Source organism: Polypterus senegalus, chromosome 10 (assembly GCF_016835505.1).
Source record: "Polypterus senegalus isolate Bchr_013 chromosome 10, ASM1683550v1, whole genome shotgun sequence".
NCBI classification, from domain to species: domain Eukaryota; kingdom Metazoa; phylum Chordata; class Cladistia; order Polypteriformes; family Polypteridae; genus Polypterus; species Polypterus senegalus.
The window spans coordinates 66,374,524-66,391,944 of record NC_053163.1 but is presented as its reverse complement, the minus strand read 5'-3'; the positions used below and the strand labels follow the sequence as shown (position 1 = coordinate 66,391,944).

At 39.2% G+C, this 17,421-nt stretch overlaps 1 protein-coding gene across 3 annotated transcripts in view; it reads right to left on the bottom strand.

Annotated features, from left to right (window-relative positions):
- Positions 1–10,077: 10,077 nt before the first annotated feature.
- zgc:66447 (SLAIN motif-containing protein-like) overlaps positions 10,078–17,421 on the bottom strand; it is a 68,160-nt gene continuing 60,816 nt past the window's right edge. For all 3 annotated transcript variants that reach the window (XM_039765886.1, XM_039765885.1, XM_039765887.1), the window contains 2 exons: positions 12,968–13,298; positions 10,078–10,750 (listed from right to left, as the gene is read on the bottom strand). In XM_039765886.1, coding sequence (XP_039621820.1) covers positions 10,684–10,750; positions 12,968–13,298 — 398 coding nt within the window. In that variant the 3' untranslated portion in view covers positions 10,078–10,683. The remainder of the gene's footprint in view (positions 10,751–12,967; positions 13,299–17,421) is intronic.

Here is a 17,421-nt window from a genome sequence, read left to right as displayed (position 1 = left end):
GCCTAAAACCCCAAAGGAAGCCACAGCTGCTACTAGATAGGTCTCCTGTGTGAAAGTGTGAAAGGATGAAAGACATGCTAATTGCAACATATGCTTGGAAAAAGTAGATGTGATGTAACTAAAGTTAAGACATTTGGCGCTACTAATTTTAAACAATTTTCATTACGAGTAAAAAAATGCAGTGTTCTTATGACACGCTTGTTCACATATTTGTGATGGTTTGTTCAAAGTATTGTAGTGTTAAGAAAATTAATCACCAATATATTTTACTAGTAATAATTATCCTTCTTTTCCTTTGAATAATAGGTACACAGATCGATATTTCAGAAATTCACTGAAGTAAGGGTGTCAAACTCAAGGTCTGCTGGCAGATTCATTTAAATGCAGCCCACTTCATCAATATTTACACATTACACATGGCCCACAATGACCAATACCATTCTTAAAACTCTCATTAACTTGTGTTTCAAATACTGATTGTATCTTAATATAATTTATATTTACACCCACCCTTACAAAGCATCTCCAGTGGTTGCAAGGCCCTTATATATGCAGCACATTGACTAACTTGTGGTTAGAACGAAAACTGACTGCCCAACAAGAAAAATGATGAAATACCACACTTCCAATAAGAACTCGAGTGTTTCAGTATAATGCCCTATAAGTGATAGGTCTCATGAAGGTGATAGAGTGCTACCCACTGCCCGAGATATCTCTTTTGTGTTTTTGTTAGACCCAACTTGATTGTTGTATGTGGACAGGAAATGCATTTGCATTTTTACTCTTGTTAAACAGGACTTCTGTTTTTGATCATCTCCAAATGTGGTCAGTGTGAGCCATCTGCAACACATTTTACACCCATTTTTTAATGTGGCCAGTTGATATTGATTTAATGCCAGAAACTCTCAGCTTGTTTCCAGAATGCCACTTTTACTTAACATTATGTGCTAATCAGGACACCTACTAACTCCATATGGAAGGTTTTCCAAATCCAAGGTTGGAATGTACTTGGCTTCACAGAAGCACTTTGTGCAATAAATATCATTCTTACTTTATTTTCTTCAGGTGAAGGGTTTTAGTTTCCATTTTTGCAAGTTTGTTCTTTGTTAGTTTCCATACAAATGTTGACAATGATGCAGATTTCGATACACTTTTTGTTTGTTTCTTCTGTTTATTTTTCAGCCAGAGTGCACTGCTACTATGAGCAGTTTTAGAGGGATCACTTACTGTACGTTATGTGCCTGTTATAAGGCCTGACCATATTTGGGCTGGATTTTTGCCTCATCACTCAACCAGTCAGCATATACTGTACTTTTCTACACTGGCATTTCTTGAAATGAAAATTTTATATTATGTATATTGTAACGATTTGATCCACTACACTTTAATAAGTTTAATTGAAGATTGCAGGCCAACCTCACCCTGCCTTTAACCCCTTCATACAACGCCGAAAGGTGATTTATAATAATAAAACAATATTAAAAAATGCACACAGAGAAAAGAAAATGCAAAAACAAAAAACTATAATTAATGCACTTTTAAAACACCCTCACTTCCAATATACACTATGAACACAAAACATGAAACTATAATTCTCAGGCTTTCCCCTCCATCCTTTTGATTTAGTGTTTTTCTCATTTTACTATTTCTCCATAGTCCAGTCCATCAGGCATGCCAATCCCAGAATAAAAAGATTTACCGCTCACACTGTTTCAATCCTTTTCCTGGTATCCTCAGTGTATCCAGAAAACTTCGAGGTGGCCACCCCAGACTGCAGTTGACTTGTGGTGCTCTCCGAAAACAAATCTTTGTCCTGGACTTAGAATGGTCATGTCCTTTCCCTCCCACACAATAAAACTCGGGCTGTCTTTTACTTTTTTTTTCTCTGTTGAAGGCTACGATTCTTTTTATTTAAAAAGTAGGAAAGGAATATAAGATCTACGGCCGCAGTGTCCTTTTAACCAGGGTGCAAAACAAGTTGTATATGGATGTAATAAGGCAGTAGTCTGGATGGAATCTGCTTTAGGGATTTGGATTGAAGACTACCAGAAGAATAACAATGGCAGTGCTTCACATTTGCCTGAAGAGGCTCTTTACAAGGGCTGTAACGCTCTCCTTTATTGTGCAGTGTAGAAGAAAAATTTTTTATTAGCATAAGAGAATAGTAAAATTAACATATAGAGCCATAAAAAGTAATTAAAAGCTTCTAAAACATTAGATTAAGCATACATTAGAATATTGAAGCAAATACGGTAGGTCTAGCAAATATTTTACTAAAAATCAGTTATATTGCATTATTTTATAGGCTTACATTAAAATTTCCAAAGTAAAGAAAAGAACAGCTAATTGATACACTGAGACCAGTTTTGGACAGGATAAATGTTTGAGAACACCTGTGATTCAAGGCTAGGAAGAGATAAAGATGGCTCTGAAACCAGCTGGGTAGTTGAATCAGCAGAAAAGCTTTTACTATAGGCAGGGTCACGCTGACCTAATGCATGAAGAGAAAATCTTAGTAAATGCAGGCATTAGCAAAAATATTATAAGAATATATTGGCAATTAACTTTAGTGTAGAAATTAAGACAAATCAAGCATGCCACGCAATGATCAAATAAAAGCACATACTATACTTCTTTTTAATTAAAGCTTAAAAGCTTCAGGTCACTATTGTAAAAAGTTTGGAAGGCTTAAGACAGGAAACCCATATATGGAATTGAAGCCTTGGCCAGTTAGAGAAAATGGAACAGCATAGAAAGATTACAAATTCCATAAGGGGGCCAGTAATAGGAAAAGTAAGGAGATAATAAGGGTTCCCATGGAAACTCAAGGTCCAGCCAGACAGGACTAGAGGGTAGACAGAGGAGTTACTGGGAGGAAACCATCCACCCAGTCTTAGACCAATCAAAATAAGCCAAGCAGATACCAAGAGGAATGATTGAAAGTAAAACCAGGTGCAGAATGAGCTAATCGAACACAGCCAAAATGATAAGAAATTGTTATAAATACTTCAATTGTTGTAATGATCAGGGCTCAATCTCATCCGGCCGAATTGGGTTGAGTCCGTGTTGATTTATTGCAATAAAGCCTTAAAACTCTGTCAGTCTATCTCGAGTCCTAATAGCCTTTATTTTTAGGTAAAAAGCCTTCTAATGATGAATTTTTCGCCATGACAGCAGTAAAGTTAAACTCATTGTTATCGGACAAGTCATTTTCATTTATTTCATCTAATTGCTTTTGTATTTATGTGTTTTAGTATTAAGCAGTGTTTAAATTATTTTATACAACCCCATCAATGTATAATATGCCAATAATAGGATTTTTTTTTTTCATGGGAACGAATTAATCATTTTCCCATTATTTCTTATGGGAAAAATTTGTTTGGTATAAGTCCAAGGATCTGGAACGGATTAAGGACGTATACCAAGGTACCACTGTACTTTATGTAGCAATGCTACATAATTCCCCACCCCCAGTCTCTCTCAGAGGGGGTCCAAAGTAGGGCTTGAGGTTGACCACATTTACTGTCTCTATTTTCTTTTCTGATTCTCTACCCTTTTGTATGTGGTAATTGTTGGGCCCCGAGTTGTTTTATGATCAAAGCTGGTCCTGTCCACTTAGGCGCAAGCTTGGAGGAATATTTTTTGCTGGCATCAGACAGATAGTGAGCCCTAACCCAGACCAGATCACCTACCGAGTAGTGCACTTTACTACGGCGGGCATTGTAATACCTGGCATGTCTGGCTGTCGCCCTCACCAATCTCATCTGAACGTCCCTCCTAAATTGATCTAGAGTGGTAACTGTAGTATATTGAGGAGTTTCAGGTAAGGGAGCTGTTATTAAACGATCAAGTGGGCCCTTTACCTGTCGTTCTGAGGCTACCAAGGCAGGCGTAGCACCAGTAGCCTCATGGCTCGCCGTATTAATGGCAAATCGCAATTCCGGGATCCATTTGTCCCAGTCTTGATGGCGATCTCCTACATAGGATGCCAACATGGTCTTTAATGTCCGATTTACTCTCTCTGTCAAATTAGTTTGAGGATGATAGGCCGTAGTCCGTTTCTGCTTTACACCCCATGCCATACACAGTTTCTCCATTAACTCACTGGTGAACTGGGGACCTCTATCAGACACAATATATTTTGGCACACCCCAGCAGGTAAATATTTCATTTTTTAGGGTGGTGCAGACCTTCTGAGCTTTAGCATCTGTTAGCGCAAACAGCTCCACCCACTTTGAAAAATAATCAACAACGACCATCAAGACTGCCTTCCTGGTGGAAGTAGAAGGTAAAGGTCCCATCAGGTCAACTCCCAACATCTCTCCAGGTTCGGACACCACAGTTGACTGTAACTCTCCAGGTGGAGTTTTCATCATCTGACATGTCTGACATCTTTTCACATGGTCCAATACGTCCTTGGGCACAGAAGGCCACCATGCCATTTCAACACTCTTAACAGGGTTTTCAATCTACCCAGGTGTCCGCCAAAAGGGCTGTTATGATAGTATTGGAGGAACACAGGGACATATTCTTGAGGGACCACAAGTTGTAGTTTATTCCCCCCAAATCTGGCCGGCACTGCTCGATATAATAAACTCCTCAAAATAAATGCGACCCAACCCTTGTTTGCTAGAGTCCTTCCGAAATTGCTGGCACATCCGACACATCTGTTGTGCTTTAGCCAAGTCTGGTAAGCTCAGGGGTAAATGCGTCCATTGACTTTGGGTCGTGGCAAGACATATTATACCCGTAGATTCTGGAATCCATGACAACGCATCGGGAACCACGTTGCCCCATCCTTTCCTGTAAAACACCTTGAAGGTGAAACCTTGGAGATGTAGAACCCATCTTGTCAACCAGGAGGACGTTTTGGGCTGATTGAATATCCAGGTCAGGGCATTGTGATCGGTATAGACCTCAAACTCAACTCCCTCCAAAAAATGACGCAATTTCTCCACTGCCCATACCATCGCCAAACACTCTTTCTTAAAGGTAGAATAAATTTACTTCGGCACCACGCAGACTTCATGACGCAAAAGCGATCACTCTCTCCAGTCTATCCTTCTTCTGGGATAAAACAGCACCAAGGCCAAGGTTGCTGGCATCAGTCTGGACTTGGAAAGGCAGTGTGGGATCTGGTTGAGCTAAGATAGTTGGAGATTGAAGTTGATCAACTGCCTCTTGGAATTCAGTGGTCCATTTCCAGGGCACATCTTTTTTCTTTAGATGGTTAACGGGGGCTGGTAGGTCAGCAAGGTGTGGAATGAACTTATGGTACCCACCCTACCAATCCTAGGAACCACTGCTAACTCTTGAGGTCCACAGGCGTAGGGTAGTTCTATATAGCAATGGTCTTTTCTGGGTCTACTTCAACTCCTTTTGCTGACACTATGTGACCCAAAAAATGGAGATGAGGTTGAGCAAGGTGACATTTATTTACATTTAGAGTAAGCTGTGCCTGCTGGAGCCTCTGGAAGACAGTGTTCAAGTCCCTCAGGTGCTGTTCTAAAGTGGGGGGGTAGACAATAATATCATCAATGCAAACAAAACAGAGTTCACCTATTAATCCTCTCAGTACATGCTCCATAAGAGGGTGGAAAGTGGCGCCGGCATTTTTCAGGCCAAAAGGCATGACCCAGAACTGGAACAAACCCTCAGGGGTCGTAACTGCTGTTTTGTGCTTGCCGTCTTCTCCCAATCGTACCTGCCAATATCCACTACGCATATCCAATGTGCTGAAAATGGTAGCACCATGCAATGACTCCAATATATCATGCATCTGAGGCATGGGATAAGCATCGAGGTGAGTTTTAGTATTCAGGCCTCTGAAGTCTACACAAAACCGGAAAGACCCATCAGGTTTTCTTACTAAGACCACCGGAGCAGCCCAAGATGATGCTGAAGGCTCAATAATTCCATCTACAAGCATCTTGATGTGCTCCTTTATAATTTCCTTCTTCTGAGGTGAAACTCGGTATGTGCGGTGTCTGACTGGCACCTCATCTATAGTGTGGATGTCGTGAAACATAACGGTGGTCTGTCCCAGGCTTTCCGTCCATACCTTTGGCCATTGTCCCAGCAAAGCTCTTACCCCCTCAGGTTGTTCCAGAGTGCTTGCTGCCTCAGTGCCCTTGGAGTCTACTGCATAGAAACCCAAGTAAACCCCTTGAAGCTCTTCACGGGCCTTGGATAAAAAGGAATGCTCTCCACCCCCGAATACCACATATCTCCGAGGTTGAAAATATGCAACCAACTGGATAGCCGTGACTGAATCCAACCCCAAAAGAATTGGGATTGTCAGGTACATATCCTCCATTACATAGATATCTGTCCTCCAGGTTGATGAATGTAACTGGAGCTCCCAATGAACTTTGCCTACGGCCCGGTGTTTGGTTCCATCCGCCAAAATGAAATTGACCCCCGAGGCCGGCTGCAGCTTTTAATGGGGCTGGGCCAATTTATCCCACCAGCTCTTCTGTATCAAGGTATATTGGCTTCCCTTATCCACCACAGCATCTAGTATCCAGACCCTTACTTGTATGGGAACCACTAATAGGGTTGTCAAAGAGGAGAAAACAGTGAGTCCAACATCTGCCTGGCAGCTTCTTATTTTAGTGGATTTGGAAGGTGGAGACTCTTTTTTACTAGAATGTACCTTGTTCCAGTACTCCTTTGATGAAGCCCAATCCCGCTCCACCAACCAGCCTACCTTTACCAGCCCGTCCACTGTAGTTACCACTCCTCTCAACCCCCCCGCCAGGCGGGGATTGCATGCATTCAGCAAATGTCACACTATTTCTTCCTCCTGCATCTCCGGCCGCCACTTCAAGCACTCGTCTTTCTAAACACTGCACAATATCTCGTTCTAGTTCTATTCTCAGGTCTTCCACATATTCCTTCATTTGTTCGTGCATTTCCGTTACATGGGTTCTGCTAGCGTCCTCGCGGGATAGAGTGCTCTCAACTGAAGATGTTAACCGCTGATCAAGCACCTCTAGACGGCCGGCCAGTTCATTTAACAACGGTAGAGACCCATCACTATCCATTTCCTCCTGTCCTTGATGGTCATTGAGATACATTGATCTCAACAAGCTCTGCCGCTCTTGTTTAGCTGAAGGTGTCCGAACTGTAACATGGCGGCGGCCGCCTAGCATTTCTTCACACAGCGAGGAAATCGGCTCCGCGCTTGCCTGCCCTGGCTGCACTAAGGACATTGCTAGCGATGTAACACGTAACAGGGGTAAAACAGAAAAGGCTATGGCTGCTATTTCTCAGAGAGGGCACCACTCTTTAACGATTTGATCCGCTACACTTTAATAAGTTTAATTGAAGATTGCAGGCCAACCTCACCCTGCCTTTAACCCCTTCATACAATGCCGAAAGGTGATTTATAATAATAAAACGATATTAAAAAACCCACACAGAGAAAAGAAAATGCAAAAACAAAAAACTATAATTAATACACTTTTAAAACACCCTCACTTCCAATATACACTATGAACACAAAACATGAAACTATAATTCTCAGGCTTTCCCCTCCATCCTTTTGATTTAGTGTTTTTCTCGTTTTACTATTTCTCCATAGTCCAGTTCATCAGGCATGCCAATCCCAGAATAAAAAGATTTACCACTCACACTTTTTCGATCCTTTTCCTGGTATCCTCAGTGTATCCGGAAAACTTCGAGGTGGCCACCCCAGACTGCAGTTGACTTGTGGTGCTCCCCGAAAACAAATCTTTGTCCTGGACTTAGAATGGTCATGTCCTTTCTCTCCTTCGCCATAAAACTTTTCCTTTTTTTTTCTCTCTCTCTCTTCTGCCTTTTCCTGCCTCTATTTAAATAGTGCGTCAGTTTCCATGGCAACCCGCGGAAATTGTAAAGAACAACCCTGTACCTCCCAAAAGGTCTTCTCTATTTAACCCACCTATCTTCCGTATATTTTTTGACAACGGGATTTTCCATAGAGAAAAGAAGAAAAATATATACTTTATGTGGCAATGCTACAATATTATTCCTGTTTTGTATTACTAGAATTATCATCATGATGTAAATAACTTGTGAAATTAGTTAAAATTATAGAAAAACACAGTCATATAATGTAGCAGGCATGTATCCTACACACACACACACACACACACATCTCCTTATGCGTCACATAAATTTTCTGCAGCCTTAGCAGTGGAAAGTAACTAGCCCTGACAAAGTTTGTAAAGATGAAGGCAAGAAAAAAAGTAGTATTGAATTTTAGTGATTGGAAAAACTTTAAACAAACTTATTTACTTTTTAAAAACTGGTATTTGTTTTGCAAAATGGAACTAACATCAACCAATATTGTTATATTTATATATTTGTGTTTGCACATTTTGAAATTTAAATCTACAAAGTTCTAAAATGCTAAGTAAAATTTACATTAAATTATCTAATACACATAATAAACAGCAATCTTTCTATAAAAGTTAAAAATAAAAAAAAACACTGAAATTTCTAAAAAAAAACTTGTTAAAACAAATACATACCTATAGTCCACTGTAGTAAAGCAAGCGGAGGTCTGTGGCAGCATAGAGTATTAAAATAAAAACACAGAGGCTCACATTTGGTAGATATAGGTTCATGCTGCTGCCATGCTGTGCACTCCCAGAGGGTTTAATGGAGAGATTGGCTGATTGCAAACCAGATCAGCTCAGCAGGTTTCCTCACTGACACTTTGTGGGTTGGTAAGCAAAGCACCTGCACCCACACAGTATAAAAAAAGACTCGGCAGGACAGAGGAGGAAAAGCAAGATCGGGAAAGAAAAAAAAAAAAAGGAGTAAAATCAAGAGAGTGTGACCTAAGGCATTTGTTGGGAGACAAGGAGACTGGGAAGAGGCCCAATAGCATGAACTTGTAAACTGCATTAAACTGTGCCTGCCTGTTTAACATTTGTACTTGGCACGAGTTACCAAGGTATGATGAGATGGGATAATGACAACTTAGTAGGTTTTATTTTGTTCTTTATAATAATATACATAATATATAAGAAATCCTATTTATTGAACCAAATATTTGCTGAAGACTTTTAACCTGTTTATCTATTCTGGGATCTTTAGATAGTATCAATGATCGGTGTAAACTAAAATTCTTCCTGACTGTGATATGCAGAGGAACATAATTTATTTAGGGCCACTGCTATGCTTGATTATTCATTCTTGTCATGGTATACTTAGCAGTACACATACGGCAAGCTCCATCAAGACTGATGTAATAAATCTTGAAGACATTGTTACCAGTCACTCTCAAGAGTATTTTCTCTAACAACATCCTTACAAGTACCCAAACCTTTTGTGAACCGATTTCACAATTTCTTTTCATTCCACACAAACGACAAGGAAATCCTTTAATAAAAATATCATCTTATTGTGGACTAAAGCAATGAATCCCAGTTTTAGTCCTGGGGGACCTCCATGGCTGTGGACCTTTATTTAAAACAATTTTAGCATCACTGCATCATTCTTAACTTTTATCTCATCTCATTACTTACTGAGTCTCCTAAATTTTATTTTCTAATTCCTTTAAATGTAGAAATATTTGCATTTTACTAAAACTTGCGCATCTGAAGCTTCCCTTGACATTTTCTTTTTAATTCACTCTATTAATATGGGATTGCTATCTTTGCTGACAATACTGAATGCTAAAGAAGAACTGTTATCTCTGTTCCATATTTAATTATCTCCTCATTTGTAAGAAACATTTTAATGTGTAGGTAAGGGAAAACTCCCATGCTTTAAATCTGCTGCATGCACAACTCATTGGCACTTAGAAATAATTAATAGAGGAAGCTACAGAAAAGGTTAAATTAAGCCAAATGACTAAACAATGAGATCAATCGAAAGTACAAAAGACGCAGAGAGAGAGTGAGAGAGAGAGAGAGAGAGAGAGAGAGAGAGAGAAAGAGAGAGAGTTTTTTTTACTTAAAGTGTGATGGGAAAACACAAACAGAACCAGGACAGCTGTTGAAACAGCTATTAACATCCAACTTGATAAATAATTTAAATAGTTGTATTACAAAGAATACGACAATAAACAAAAAACACAAAATGCAACAGAATGTTATTATAATTCATCTTTGGGGGATGAAAGTACATCTCACATCTATTCAGAAACAAGTAAGATAGAAAACTGTGCCAGATAAAAAAATAACATAAAAATTGAAAAAAATGTCACTTTTTCACATTCTTTTTCCAGCAGTAAAAGAAAAGACTTATATACATTTAGAAGACTACTGTAGATCTCCTTTGAAAAAAGTACATAGCATCTATTAGCTTGGCATCACAACAAAATAAATAAAATAAAAACTGTAAACATTTCACAACTACATCAAGGAATGGTTTATCTTTTAGGGTAAAATATACATTTTATCAAAATTGGAAAAACTGCAAATTTTAGCCTATTACAAAAATTAATTGTAAATTGAGTATGTTTTCATATCTGTATTACAAATAAAAGTGCTGATTTCAACAGCCCAAAAAAGTAAAGTATATAAAAAAAGAAAAAAAAAATCAAAGAGAGGAAAAGTCTCTGTTTGGAAATGACCAGGTCAAGACAATACAATGTACACATGCATTGAAAAATTTGTTGCTGCCCAGCCAGCTGGGTTTGCTGTGATTAGGAGACTGAAAAATTTCATTTCCATGCTTCATGGGGTTTTAGTAACATCCATCTTTCCAAGATTCATCAGTAACAGGGCTACAGGTTTTTGTTAATCCAATAGATCTGTCATCAGAATAAAAAGATATGTTTGAGTCTGTAATACATTAGCTAAAATAAACCTCAAAGAGAACCACTCTAAAAAACATAACATTGAACATCTAAAATCTTAAAAACAGAGCAGCATGAACTAACAAGATTATATCTATTGACAGACAAGCATATACACAAACATCACAATGCTAAACCACATCAGTAACACAGGAAGTGATTTTCAAGTTTGGCCCTAGAACTAAGTAAAGAGTTCCCAAAATAATATAAATTGTGTAATTTATGGAAACCATAATTAAGCATTCATATAAAAAGGGATTCAAAATACATTTACATTACAGAACTACAACTATAAATGATTTACATTAATTTTAAAATCTGAAACAGAGTGTAAACATCTAATAAAATAATGACACTAACTTTAAATATAGATATGAGAAGGTTGAATCTAGTTAAATCTAAACTTCAACAACTTAAACTTTAATATTGAACTATGTGGATATTATTACTTTGTGTTGGATTATTTGAAACATTTCTAGAATACATAATTTGCAAGTATGAGTAAATATCGGTAGATGGGCTAACAGTCAAGGAACCAAAGAAAAATTTATTCAAGTTATTACATACAATGTTAAAAATGTTTGTACCTGCTTCACAAGCAGTAATTACAAAAAAATCCAGTTTTTAAACATTTTGAAAATAAATCACTTTATTAATACAGTAATTCCTCTCTATATCGCGCTTCGACTTTCGCGGCTTCACTCAACCGTGGATTTTATATGTAAGCATATTTAAATATATATCGCAGATTTTTTACTGGTTCGCAGGTTTCTGCGAACAATGGGTCTTTTTATTCCTGGTACATGCTTCCCGAGTTGGTTTGCCCAGTTGATTTCATACAAGGGACGCTATTGGCGGATGGCTGAGAAGCTACCCAATCAAGCATGCGGTTAAGTTCCTGGGTGCTGATTGGCTCAGCGACAGAGCACAAAATTCAATTCCGCTTTGCATTAACCAGGAAATCTCGTCTCGCTCATTCAGCATCAATGTGTTTCGCTGTGTAAAGAGTAGCAAAAGAACTCCAGACATAGGTTGAAGAATGGGACCCACAAATGATATGTTCTTTGCAATTTAAAAATGCTCTTGACGACACCACGGAAGTGTATGAAAACCTCCTTACACAAATGAAAAAGCAGCGCCAGCAACTGCCCATCACAATGTTCCTTACCCGTAAAACACCACCTAGTACGCCTTCAGTGGAAGAAGAAACTCCAAACGACAGCGGTGAAGCTACACAGTCGCCTGAAGAGGCTCCTTTAGAAGAGCTGTAACGCTCTCCTTTGTTAAAATTAAACTCATTATTATCGAACAAGTCGTCGTGTCATTTTTGGCGAGTACCCATAAATAATTTTCTACATACTTAGTACATGTACGTATGTTTAGTGTAACTGTACACACATTTTACTGTATATAATTTTTCTTGCATTGTACATATTTATTGTTGGTGGCCTGTCTATCGTAATGGCTGTAACATATGTGATATCGGAGAAGCTCGATATCTTTAAAATAACATTCAGGTTTTACTGCATATAAACAGTGTGTTTACATACAGAATTTCAATGAATCTTACCTAATATCTAAGAGAATATAAAGGGGTTATGCTGTATAACTGTGTGGGAAATGCTTATAAGAGTGTGGGAGATTTTATAAGGGCTTAAAATATATAAAAACATATAAACATATGGCTTTTACTTTGCGAATTTTCACCTTTCGAGGGGAGTTCTGGAACACAACCCCCGTGATTGAGGAGGATCACTATATGTACCATATCAGAAAATTAATAAATTGTGTAAAGTAATATGTTACTACTATTTTTAGATTGAAACAATGACTTAATATAGTTCCCTACAGTCTATGTTTGTTCACTTGTCAAGAGGTAATCGTGTTTGACTTGCATCACCATTAGCTTCAAAAAGGTTCCGAGAAACAAGAGGATTTCTAAATGTCTGCAAATTGATATACCAAGAAGAAAGATGTTGCATTCCAACCAAATCAACCCCCCACACCAGCTATATGGGTTCTACTGCGCTTATTCTGTACAATACATATATTTATCTTTGCAAATTGACCAATGGTTTGCTTATGTCTTAAAAGGTAAAATGTACCCAAGACCAGACTCCTGTTGGAATAAAATAAACAAACATAAATAAAGTCAAAAGAAGAAAAAAATACCTTCTGGAGGGCTGTGACACTCTGCTCCTGGGTAACGCAGAAGGAGCACCAAAAGAAGTGCGACTTCGACTAGGAGTGTGTTTCCCTGCAAATCCTGCTGCTCCTCTGCTACTTGAGGAAACCCCACCACTGGAAGAACCTGAACCAGAGTAAGTAGGGGACTGGACTCTGCGAATACTGCCATTTGATGTTCCAAAGGCACCTGTTGCTTTTGGAGGCTGTCTTGATGCTCCCATTGATCCGGCAGGCCCAAGAGCTTTGACAGGTACACGGACCGACAGTGGCGACTGAGCATTTCCGGAATGATTAGACAATTTAGTAGACGGAAGACCTACGATTAGAAGAAAAAGGACCCAAAATAAGAATACAAGTAAAACAATACCCTAATATAGACAGTTTTTAAATACATGCAGTCCCCGGGTTATGTACGAGATAGGGACTGTAGGTTTGTACTTAAGTTGAATCTGTATGCTAGTCGGAACAAATTTAATAAATGCTATTGTTGACTGACTGTAACCAAGTGCTCTGCCAATGAATGATGGAGTTTAACCTCTCTCTGACCTTTTTATTATTTCTACTTTATTTTCAATGGTGATGGTTTTTCTCTTCTTTACCGTATCACCAGCACTTGCATCAGATTTGTGTTTCAGAGACATTGTTGAAGGGTGATGACAAAAGATTAAGATGAGCTCTTCTGCACAGCACTGCACACGCTATCACAGCAGGAAGGCACCAGTCGTCAACAAGTGATGTACTCACAAGAGACAACTTCCTGCTATGTACGTAACAGTACAAGCAGGCTTGCTATTGAGAATGAATGGGGGCATCGACGGGCGGTTCATCACCAGCCCACCTCACAGTCACCACTACAGTATGCTGCCTGCAGCATCCGCCCACCGAGACCGAACACAGTGCGGCCAAAGGCGGGTAATGAATCGCCCCCATTCAATAGGCAGCCATCCAATGCACACTACAATGCTACCACCTGCCGCCGCGCTCACCCTCAATGGCCTCCATTCAGCCACAACTGGGTCACTGCTTCCAGCATTACCAGCCGCCCACCGAAAACGAACAGGGCAGCCGGTGAAACTGCTTGTCACCTGAGGGACACTATACTGTGTGAACAGCGAAATCACCCCCCTCCAGCCTCTATCCAGCCACCGCTTGCAGCATTACCAGCTGCCCACCGAGAATGAACGGGGCAGCCGTGTGTGATGGGCGGGCAGTGAAACTACTTGACGCCGGGAGCTGCCCGGGGGACACTACAGTGCTCAGGGGCAGTGAAATCGCCCCCCTCCAGCCTCCGTCCAGCCACCGCTTGCAGCATCCCCAGGCCGAAGATGACGGAGCGGCAGTTACCGAGGTGCATGCACCACAGATGCGATCCGTTTGTAAGTCGTAGGTCAGATGTCCGTAACCTGGGGACTACCTGTACTTCAAAAACATTAAATTTCACTTTGAAATGGACTAAATGTGGAGTAGCACAAGGACTGTAAATGGCAAATACAGTAGGACCTCGGTTCACGACCATAATTCGTTCTAAAACTCTGGTCGTGAACCGAAGCAACTTCTCCCATAGGACTGTATGTAAATATAATTAATCCTTTCCAGACCATACGAACTGTATGTAAATATATATATTTTTTAAGTTTTTAAGCACAAATATAGTTAATTAAACCATAGAATGTACAGCATAATAGTAAACTAAATGTAAAAACATTGAATAACACTGAGAAAACCTTGAACAACAGAGAAAACTAACACTGCAATAGTTTGCGCTATAGCGCTACCAACCGCCGGCTAAAAGCACTTTTTAAATGACTTTTAAGCACAGGGAAAAAAATTAACATTTGAAAAAATCCGTAATTTAATAAACCACCAAGAAAAAAACCATTACAACAATGCACGCTACGAACAGATCGTTGGAAACAGAAGTGAAAACAAAATCAAGCCCAGTGCATTCTTTAACTGCCTTCCTACCTTAATGTGTCCAGCTCTCTCTCCCGCTGCCTGTGTGTCTGCATCTCGGGCTGCCTCTGTGTGTGTGTGTGTGACAATCTCTTGCGCACTGTTCTCTCTGGCCGCTGCGTTTATGTGTGTGCGTCTCTCTCGCACTGCCTGTGTGTCTCTGCGCTGCCTGTGTGCCGCGCCTCTCTGCTCCTGTGTGTGGCGCGCTCGCGCCTCTCTCGCTGCCTGTGTGTGGCGCGCTCGCGCCTCGCTGCCTGTGTGTGGCGCGCTCGCGCCTCTCTCGCTGCCTGTGTGTGTGTGTGTGTGGCGCGCTCTCTCGCTCACTGCGCAGGGAGAGACTGAACATGTACAAACCGAAAGGGAAACTGGCTTGTTCGTATACAGAGTGTGTGGTCATGAACCGAGGCAAAAGTTTGGTGAACTTTTTGGTCGTAAACCGACTTGTACGTGTACCAGGACGTTCGTGAACCGAGGTTCCACTGTATGTTTTTTCTAATCCATTATGGTCACTTTGCCATGTGTATTCTTTTTCTTTGAATGTTCAAGTGCTGTCATTATGATTAACACTTTCCACTATCTTCACCTGCCTTCATCCAGTAAAACAGGGGGAAAGCTGGTATGTATTATTTGCATTGCTCGATAACCCTTGAAAGCGAATACTCCTGCAGTTTTTCATAAAATTTTTCTGGGAATTGCCAATATTGTTGTCCATTTGATATTTCTTGATTGAGGGCGAAATTGTCACTTAGGTAAACTAACTATTTACACAATGTTAAAATATAACTAAGAAAATAAGGATTGGGAGCAAATCAGCAATTTGTGGAGAGACTGAAATTGCTGTGCTGTGGCTTCTTAAACTGGATATACATTTTAAACAGGAGTTCTATTACATACTGTATGTGACAATATTCAAGTGAAGTGTGCTTACTGCATTATGAACACTAGTAAGCAAAAAAATTTAATAAAACTAATAGACTTCTCTTTGGCTTAGCTTGCTAAGATAGTCGTTCAGGACCCAAGTCTGAATTCTGCCTTGGACAAATCAATTCACTGCTGATGCACTTTATGTATACAGCAATTCTTAACGCATACACACACAATGCATTCAGGTAGTAGTCTGAATCTTGTCTGTGAAGAGTTCACATAGAACTGCTTAAGTTTATCCTGGAGATTTTGGTTTCCTCCCACAAGCTTAGCAACTTTACACTGATCAAGTATAACAGAGCACAGTTAAATACGTGAGAGTTTGATAAGTTAAGGATGCCGACTCTCTAGATTCTCTAGAAAACAGATGAATGGATATAGACCTCTATATCTTTGTTGGAATTAATTTAATCGACCTGGTGGTGTTGGAATAGTTTTAATATGCATGACTGCACAAAGGAAATCCCTGCCCCAGTGCACATGCACACAAAATTCAAGACATTGTTGATATTCATGTATCTTTTTTGTTTAGCTAAAACTGCAGCATTTAAGTTGAAGTTTAGAAGTGATGCTTCTCTGTATTATGATAAAAATCAAAGCAGTATCCTACAAAAATGCTACACAATGTGATTAATTTCTTATACTATCTATTAAAGAAATATGAGAATATAGTGACAATTGTAAATAACACAATTAATATCCAAACATTTTAAATATCAATATAGTTAAGAGAACTTTCCCAGTCTGTGTGCCTTTTCAAAATTATACTCCAGCATCTTATTTCATTTTGTATTTGTACCTTTCTTGTGTACAAAAATTTGCTGCTGTTTAAGTTACGCACATGCCATCTTTCAAATTTCTAGTGCTTTCATGTCCGGACCATCATATTGCACTGAATTACATTGTTTAATGTTAGAAGAAACCTAAAAAATATGTATTTAGGAAAGTACAGGCAGTACTGACTAGTGAAGCAGTTTGAAAAACACAAGTGGGAAGAACAAGTCTGAGCTTGAATAGCACAAATCACCATCATGCACATCTCTTCTTTGGGAGCACTTTTTTACCTTGTTGGATACAATGACAAAGAGAAAAGATGTATTAAAAATCTACTGTATCAAGCACCCAAAATACATGGTGTAAATTACCTAGAAATGTCTTGACGAAATTGGAATGAACTTAAGTGTAACAAGTAAAAAAGTGCAATGTGTTCATAGTTCAGTGCGGCAAAACTGGCCGATAAAAGGTAATCTCTATTACAGATATTTACAAATAATTGAATGTGAACATCTACACAGCACTAGTAATGCTAAAAGAAGAATAAAGAAATTTAAACAACAGACTACAAACATCACTGATCAACCATGTAGTGGTCATTCACAGATTGTTTTGTACCGACTTCATGAAGAAAAAAATATTATCAACAAGTTCAAAAGAGAATGAACACATAGCAATCTGAAAAAATTTAAAAAGTGATTGAAAAATGGCACCAGGCAATTCAGTGCATGACTGGAGTTCTGCCACAAATAGACTTTCAGACTTCTAGGCCAGTGTAAAAATTCATA